Source organism: Nelumbo lutea, chromosome 3, assembly GCF_056320005.1.
Source record: "Nelumbo lutea isolate HS-2025 chromosome 3, American lotus-T2T, whole genome shotgun sequence".
NCBI lineage: Eukaryota > Viridiplantae > Streptophyta > Magnoliopsida > Proteales > Nelumbonaceae > Nelumbo > Nelumbo lutea.
Genome location: NC_142686.1, coordinates 66,263,125 through 66,272,311, shown reverse-complemented (window position 1 = coordinate 66,272,311; position 9,187 = coordinate 66,263,125). Strand labels below are relative to the sequence as shown.

Genomic DNA, 9,187 nt, shown 5'->3' with positions numbered 1-9,187 from the left:
AAATTTTAATTAAACAAATATTTATAAAATTCTTAAAATAATTTTACTAACTTTAGAGTAAGTTAATAAAACTAAGTTATCTAATTTATTTTAATTAACAAGTTAATTGTGTAAAGTTACTGTTTTTAATATTTTCTCAATAAATATTACTTTTAATATATAAAAATATTTTTTTAGTGAAAATTTCTCTTATTTTAATAGTTAAATAAAAAATGAAGTGTAATTTTTTTGTTATTGTCTAATTTTTACAAAAAAAATCCCTTATTAGTTTTTCTTGTTCATCATCATCATCCATGCCTTATTTCAACTATATGGGGCCTATATCACCAACCTGTTTTATTTAAATCATATCCACTATTAAATTATTAGTACTTAAATAATTTCTTACTATTTCTATTCATGTCCTTTTTGGTCTACCACAAGCACTTTTAACTCATTCAATTTGCAACAAATCACTTTTTCTAATTGGCATAATTGGTGGTCTACTATGCATGTGACCAAACCATCTTAGTTTACTCTCTCTCATTTTATCACCTATTCCTAGGTTCCTACACATAACTTCATTCCTAATCCTACTTTCTAATTTTTCCATTCATTTTTACCACATTCATTTTTCTATACATGTTGCTTCTTGACTACTCAACAGTCTCCATACAATAGCTGGCCTTTAACCTAAGTGGTATTTTTGATAAAAAAATCTCAAAACGTGATTAGAATACCCATTCGAGAAATGCATGATGTAGAGAAACCCCAGCCGGCAGCCAAGGCTTAATTCCGTCGAGGGTGCCCCAAAACCCTCATTTGCAGTGGTTGTTTCCAAACTCTCCAATCTCTCAACCCTTTTTGGATGTGTTGATCGTCAGTAGTAGCCCTAAGTAGGGTGAGCCTGCAATCTTCTTCTCAGAGGATGATCTTATTCGATCCTAAGAAATTTTTAAATGGACGTTGATAGTGAATTGCATGTATGGGAGGCCCTCTTTACCTCCGATCTGAGACTGTATTTATTGTTCGAACAAGCTTTCGCAAGAGATCTGGGTGTCGTCTCTCTTCACTCTAAACATATCCTGATTCAGTTCGCAGTGGAAGAGGATTACCTTAAAGTTTGGTTGAGTGATGCTTTCAAGATCAAAGACTTCCCATTCAGATTGTTCAAATGGGTGCGGGATTTCGAGCCAGGCTCAGTGGTGGTGGTTTGGATCAACCTTCCTTTTCTCCCAGATAGACCCTGCAACTGTACAACCCTCTCGTGCACTTTGACAACTCGCATTTGTGTTGAAGTGGACCTTCTATAGAAACATCTTGATCGTATTTGGATCGGGACTGGTAGAGGCGATTTTCTAGAAAGAAGTTGTGTATCACATCTCCCTTCCTACTGCACAAACTGTTACAAGATCGTCCATACTTCGCTTACCTGCAAACACAGTAAGTTTAATAAATGATTTCAGTCGGCTCCCCCTACTGCTGCAAGAGAAGGTATAGCTGCAACTAGGGTTGGTCCCAGCACCAAAGAGAAAGAGATTTGGGTGGAGAAGTCGACCGATGCAGCTGTTACTGATACAAGCTCTGCACAAGACCCTGACATCCATCTGGATGATGCATCAGTTGAAGTTCTGAAATACACTTCCAACTATAGCGTCAGATCCACCAACAGATGAAGTTCTTGAAGTTCAATCCTACGGAGAAGCCAAATGTTAGGTCCCAAACAGCGCTAAAAGAAAATTGTTTAGTGAAGAAGATAGTATTCTACTTAGGGTGAGAATAGACCACAAGAATTTTAATTGGAATAAGCTTGCTTTATTCATGACAATAAGGGATTTAAATACAAACGGGAATTAACAACTATTCCTAATTCTTAGATCACGTCTCTAAGAAATAGGACACTAACGGCTAATGGCAATTAGGTAGCCAAAAATTATTCAAAATTAAATAATAACTACTTGACCTATTCTTAAGCAAGCTTGTGGACATGATCAACAACTATCCCAGAATCTTCTATGCTACGTGTCATGGTTCATGCAACGTGTAATGCACTTGCATGAAGTGCAAGTCCTATGCATGACACCTCTTAGTCAAAATACTTTAGGCTCTTCACGGGCACTCTATGGGATCTTCTTGGCTTACCAATACCCTCTCCTTTGGCTGGAACCTTGATATTTATGAACTTGTCTTTCATTTCCTGAGTGTTTTCCCACGTAGTATCATCTACCGGAAGTCTTTTCCATTTGGTCAAGCTTTTTTCGACAATTTTGGACCCTTTGTTGACCCAACGGGTGTCTAATATTCCCTCCGGTTTCATAATCAAATCACCATCTTCAGATAGTGGAGGTAAGTCAGTACTAGCAGCAATTGTTTCACCCAATTTCTTCTTTAGAAGGGACACATTAAAGACTGGGTGAATGCGAGAACCTTGTGGAAGCTTGAGCTTGTAGGCCACCTTTCCAAGTTTTTCTTCAATCTGATATGGCCCATAGAACCTGCTTGCAAGCTTTTGATAGGCTCTTTTAAACACATATTGCTGGCGGCAGGGATGAAGCTTCAAAAACACAAAGTCCCCCACTTGGTATTCAATGTCTTGGCGTTTGGAATCTGCTAGCTGTTTCATTCGATTGTTCGCTTTATGTAAATTTTCCTTAAGCTGTCGTAGCAAGGCATCTCGAGAAGATAAGCATTGGTTAACTTCATTTACTGGACAAGAACCTACATGGTAATATGGAATTGTTGGTGGGGACTTCCGTTTGTCCATCTATTTGTGGATGGTAGGCGGAGCTCATCTTCAACTGTGTGCCTAGTAGTTTGAAGTATTCTTGACAAAAATGATTGACAAACACCGGATCTCAATCACTTATGATGGACCGAGACATGCCATGAAGCTTCACGACTCCTTCAATGAATTTTTCAGCCACCAATTTTGCTGTATACGAGTGGGAGAGAGCCAAAAAATGTGCTGATTTGCTCAACCTGTCAATCACAATAAAAATTGAATTTTTACCATTCGAAGGTGGAAAGCCATCGATGAAGTCCATAGTGACATCATCCCATACCTGACAAGGAATTGAAAGTGGCTCTAGAAGTCCAGCAGGTGACAAAGTCTCATTTTTAGTTCGTTGGCACACTTCACAAGAGGCAACATAATTCTTCACTGCTTGGTGCATGGATGTCCAATAAAATTGTTGTGCTAGTCTCTTGTTTGTTCTCAGTACACCTGAACGCCCACCAATTGGAGCGTCATGGAATTGTCACAGAAGTTGTTGGGTGATGTTGGAATGAGGAGGTACCACCACTCGGTTTTTGTAACAAACCAACCCGTTGCGCCAGCTGTAAGGAACACCTGGGTTTTCGGTTGCTTGTTTGCTATTTTTTTTTTCATGTAAGGGTTGTCACCAGCTTCAGCTTTGATTGCATCCTATAATTGAGTTTGAGACACAAACAAGACATCAAGACTAGGACTACCCGCCACCCATGATAGTGCATCAGCTGCATTGTTCTCTCGACCTGACTTATATTTGATCTCATAATCATAGCCAAGCAATTTAATTACCTGATGAGACCAAAACAAACCCTAATTTTATCCCCTAATATTCACTCTTTTTCATTATTTTAACACTTAAATGCACTCATTACTCTTGTATTTCAATTCAGGGCAATAAAGAAGGCAATTGGAAGGAAACATGCCAATTCGGGCGATTTTGCACAGTTTCGGCGATAGTCAGTGATCTGGGCCTAACTCACAATTCCGGACTCTGAATTGGGCAATTCAAGAAGCATTAGAAAGAAGAACGAAAGACTCACAACTTTTATATTTTGGGCATTGACTGGTTCTGTCCGCATCGAGTAAGAAACTGGGCCTGAACTTGGAGCAACGTTGCAGCCAGGCCCATTTAACAGCTGAAGCCCAACTCGCAGAAGAACCTGGAAGTAGCCCAAGTAGCAGAGAAGCCCAACTCGGATACAAGAGTCTAGAGTCCTAATTCGAATGTAATCTCCCAAGAGGGAGAGAGTCTTATTAGATCTAAACTTTGAATATAATCCTATAAGGATAAGAAGGTTGGGGATTAGATAAGAGATATGATAGGATTAGTTCAAAGAAGATAAGATCAAGACTCCCTAAAGATAAGATGATCTCCTAGAAGGAGTTGGAAAACAGCCCTCTCCTTTGGCTATATAAAGAGGGGGGCGAACCAGCTCTAGAATCACTCATTCCAAGATCCAAGAGATCATCAAGAGGCCAAGAAACTCAAGAAGGTAGTTCGGCTGGAGAAGAAAAGCATGGAGATTGCGCAGATCATGAGTAGCTAAGCTTCTTTTTCTGGTTCAAGGGGGAGGTTCGGTTGTGTCATTGTGAGGTTCTGTAGTTACTTTATTTTCTTTCTTTTTAATTCAAGTATTCATTGATTCTTGTGCATATTTTTATTGGACATTGATGTTAATTAGTTTGACAAGTGAATTAATGTTGATTTTCCTATTGCTATCCATGATTTCGATGATCCGTAATTGTCACGAATAATGGTACAAGTAGCAATTAGGTTGATATCTTTTTGGGTCAATTATTCATGACAGCCTTTGACCAACGTTTTATCATGGTTCAACATAAAGGAATCGATGGAACAAAATTCAATAAAAGCAGCTATCTCAATTATTGTTATTTTGGTTTAACTGTTTTCACAAATCTTAATGCTATCATTGCTTAACATGGAACCCTATCGTACCCAGTTGAGTGGTGATAAGTGTTGATCGAATGCTGGGTTTGGTCAACTGAATTAGGAAAACACAAGGTTTATTATTACAATCCGGGGTGGAGGGATTACCCAAACCTAAGTTACGGGAACCAATGAGGACAGCAGCAATACCAACCCCATTTTTTCAGTCAACAACCCCAGTTTTCAACACCCATCACAACGCAAGGCCAACCCCCGAATTCAGGTACGTCATTAGAATATATAGTTAAGGCTCTAGCTACTAATACTCAGCAATTTCAGCAGGAAACAAGATCCAACATTCAAAATTTGGGGAATCAAATCAGCCAACTTGCCACTTCCATTAGCAAGTTGGAGGCGCAGAGCTCCGGGAAACTACCATCACAAACGGTAGTCAACCCCAAGGAGAATGTAAGTGCAGTGGTGCTGAGAAGTGGGAAGAAACTGTAGCTAGAACCTACCTCACCAAGGAAGGCGGATAAAAGACAAGAAGAAGAGGAGATACAGGACTCAAATGAAAGCCCCTTTAAGGTAGGAGTTGGAGAGAACGTTTCAGCCGTGACCAAGAGGACCTTACCAGAAAAGCATGCTGATCCAGGTATGTTCTCCCTACCTTGTGTGATTGGCAATAAGTGAATTGAGCATGCCATGCTAGACTTAGGTGCATCTATCAATGTCATGCCATACTCGATTTACTATGCTTTGAGATTAGGTCCTTTAAGGGAAATTAAAGCTGTTATCCAATTGACTGATCGTTCTAATGCCTACCCAGAAGGGATTGTTGAGAATGTAATGGTGCAGGTTAACGATTTAATTTTCCCAGCTGATTTTTACATTTTGAAGATGGAGGAGGACATGATTGAAAGTTCGGCCCCACTTCTATTAGGCAGGCCATTTATGAAAACGACCAAGACCAAAATAGATGTGGATGAGGGTACCCTCTCCGTCGAAATCGGCGGGGAGACTATTAAATTTAATATTTTTGAAGCTATGAAGTACCCAAATGAAGACCATTCAGTTGACACTATTGATCCAACTGTGCATGAATTTTTTGAAAAAGATATGAATGAGGAGCTAGAATCGAGTGCACAATTGGATACGAAGGCCCCTATTTCAGATTTGAACCTGGCCATGATGGATGGAAGGGGAGCACACCGAAAGCTGAAACCACGAGAGCTAAAGTAGCAAAGGAGGACGTCGAGCATAACGACGTTAAACAATTGCGCTTGTGGGAGGCAACCCATTGTGTTTAGTTAATTTTGTTATTTTGTTTGGTTTTAATTTTTTGTGTTTAACAGGAACCCAACAAGACAAACAAAGAAGTACCCCCAAATCCTTCTACTTTATGCATAATCACATACATTGGGGACAATGTATAACTTAAGTGTGGGGGGACTACGAAAATCTGATGGAAATTTGGGATACCTTACCTTCTTGAAATTTCTGCTCCCTAGAAACTTATCCTTGAACGATTTCAACTTATCAGGAATCATGTGCTTAGGTTGAATAGATAAGATAGGATGCAAGCATGACTAACTGAATCTTTCTTGGCTGCATATGGTACCTCATGATTTTAATCGATTAATAGGCAAGATGCATAAGGGTTTGATTGATTTCACATAATTATCTATCAAACATGGGTTAATTATTCTAGAACTTGCTGTGTTAGGCATATAGAGACCATGATCAATGAATTCATGGATCAGGCAGTGAAACCCTGTGGTTCTTGTGCAAAAAAAAAAAAAAAAATCCTGACTAATGTGAGATGGAGCATAAAATGCACTCACATCTAGAAATGAAAGCAAGTGTGAGATGGAGCATAAAATGCACCCACATCATGAAAAGAAGGCAAGGGTGAGATGGAGCATAAAATGCACTCACCCTAGAACCCCAACCCCATTCTCACCTTCAGATCCTAGGAATTCACACTAAGTGGTGAAGATGTGACACATAGCAAGCTTATGGAAATAAACACACATTGTTTTGATTCAAAGGAAAGTAATTGCATCTGGCTGAATTGGTTTGTTAAAAGCAATGAGCACCCGTGCAGTCCAAGGAGTTTCAGCCCTGGAAGGCTTGTCTCCTTGACTATCGATTTAACTTGGGACCATGAGGAATGGTGACTTGCGATCACTCTTGGACAAGAAAAAGGGGAGAAAGAGATGAAAAGGGAAATGTTACCAAGTCTAAACTAAAGCATGGAATGAACCAGGCCTCATGTAGAGAAAAAGAAAGATTGAAAATCAATAGTTAGTCTCTCTTGTGTTACTTGAGTTTTTGCCTTGCCTGAGGACGGGCAAAGTTTAAGTGTGGGGGGGTTTGATGAGACCAAAACGAACCCTAATTTTATCCCCTAATATTCACTTTTTTTCATTATTTTAACACTTAAATGCATTCATTACTCTTGTATTTCGATTCAGGGCAATAAAAAAGGCAATTGGAAGGAAACATGCCAATTCGGGCGATTTTGCACAGTTTCGGTGATAGTCAGTGATCTGGGCCTAACTCACAATTCCGGACTCTGAATTGGGCAATTCAAAAAGCATTAGAAAGAAGAACGAAAGGCCCACAACTTTTATGTTTTGGGCATTGACTGGTTCGGTCCACATCGAGTAAGAAACTGGGCCCGAACTTGGAGCAACGTCGCAGCCAGACCCATTTAACAACTGAAGCCCAACTCGCAGAAGAACCTGGAAGCAGCCCAAGTAGCAGAGAAGCCCAACTCGGATACAAGAGTCTAGAGTCCTAATTCGAATGTAATCTCCCAAGAGGGAGAGAGTCTTATTAGATCTAAACTTTGAATGTAATCCTATAAGGATAAGAAGGTTGGGAATTAGATAAAAGATAGGATAGGATTAGTTCAAAGAAAATAAGATCAAGACTCCCTAAAGATAAGATGATCTCCTAGAAGGAGTTGAAAAACAGCCCTCTCCTTTGGCTATATAAAGAGGGGGGCGAACCAGCTCTAGAATCACTCATTCCAAGATCCAAGAGATCATCAAGAGGCCAAGAAACTCAAGAAGGTAGTTCGGCTATGGAGAAGAAAAGCATGGAGATTGCGCAAATCATGAGTAGCTAAGCTTTTTTTTCTGGTTCAAGGGGGAGGTTCGATTGTATCATTGTGAGGTTCTGTAGTTACTTTATTTTCTTTCTTTTTAATTCAAGTATTCATTGATTCTTGTGCATATTTTTATTGGACATTGATGTTAATTAGTTTGACAACTGAATTAATGTTGATTTTCCTATTGCTATCCATGATTTCGGTGATCCGTAATTGTCATGAATAATGGTACAAGTAGCAATTAGGTTGATATCTTTTTGGGTCAATTATTCGTGACAGCCATTGACCAATGTTTTATCATGGTTCAACCTAAAGGAATCGATGGAACAAAATTCAATAATTGCAGCTATCTCAATTATTGTTATTTTGGTTTGTTTTCACAAATCTTAATGCTATCATTGTTTAACATGGAACCCTATCGTACCCGATTGAGTGGTGATAAGTGCTGATCGAATGCTGGGTTTGGTCAACTGAATTAGGAAAACACAAGGTTTATTATGGCTATCCTAGTAAATCTAAGGTTAATAGCTTGAGTTGCAAGAATGCTGAATTGTACCTAGGATCGATGGCCAATCGATTCAATCCGAACCCTTGAACCAGAATTCGGTAAGACTGATTTTTCTCTTGTTTGTTTAGTTTGTTATTAATTTAATTTTAATTATTAAATTTCCCACACAATTACTTTATCCATTCGGCTAAGAGATTACTGATTTGCTCCCTGTGGGATTCGACCTAGTACCACTTTTACTACAAATATTTTATTGTGGGACTAGTACTAATTTTGAGGGCTTCGACAAACCCATAATTGAGTTTGAGACACAAACAAGACATCAAGACTAGGACTACCCGCCACCCATGATAGTGCATCAGCTGCATTGTTCTCTCGACCTGACTTATATTTGATCTCATAATCATAGCCAAGGAGTTTAGTTACCCACTTTTGTTGCTCGGGTGTTGCTATGCATTGCTCCAACAAGTACTTGAGGCTGCGTTGATCAATTTGGATGTAAAACTTCCAGCCCAGCAAATATGGTCTCCATGTCTGAATTACGTGAATGATTGTTAGGATTTCTTTTGCATAAACTGACCATGAGCATTTGGTGGCGCCCAAGGCTTGACTCATGAATGCAATAGGCCTTCCTTGTTGTGTTAGAACTGCCCCTATGCCATCCCCTGAAGAATCCAATTCAATGATAAATGGTTCATTGAAATTTGGCATTGCAAGCGTTGGTGTAATAGTCATGGCCTTTTTGAGCTCTTGGAAAGCATTTTCTGCTTCATCTGGCCACCCAAAATGTCCCTTTTTTAGGAGGTTGGTGAGAGAACGTGCTATGATGCCATAGTTGTCAGTCATTTTTTGAAAGAATTCTTCAAACTATTGGGCACATAGTTGAAGATGAGCTCTGCCTACCATCCACAAACAGATAGACAA

General features: G+C 39.3%; 1 protein-coding gene and 1 long non-coding RNA gene across 2 annotated transcripts; both read right to left on the bottom strand.

Annotated features, from left to right (window-relative positions):
* Nucleotides 1-405: 405 nt before the first annotated feature.
* On the bottom strand, nt 406-1,673 carry LOC148865388 (uncharacterized). Its single transcript, XR_016109472.1, has 2 exons — nt 1,505-1,673; nt 406-1,411 (listed from the first exon to the last, which is right to left on the bottom strand). It is a non-coding gene; the product is annotated as an uncharacterized LOC148865388 (long non-coding RNA).
* Nucleotides 1,674-2,065: 392 nt separating this feature from the next.
* On the bottom strand, nt 2,066-2,743 carry LOC148865387 (uncharacterized). The gene has a single exon (XM_088976381.1). The coding sequence runs from the start codon at nt 2,741-2,743 to the stop codon at nt 2,066-2,068; it is 678 nt and encodes a 225-aa protein (XP_088832507.1).
* Nucleotides 2,744-9,187: the final 6,444 nt, after the last annotated feature.

What these genes read in the sequence shown, in the direction of transcription:
- LOC148865387 (XM_088976381.1), bottom strand. Translation starts at nt 2,743, where the DNA reads ATGGACAAACGGAAGTCCCCACCAACAATTCCATATTACCATGTAGGT.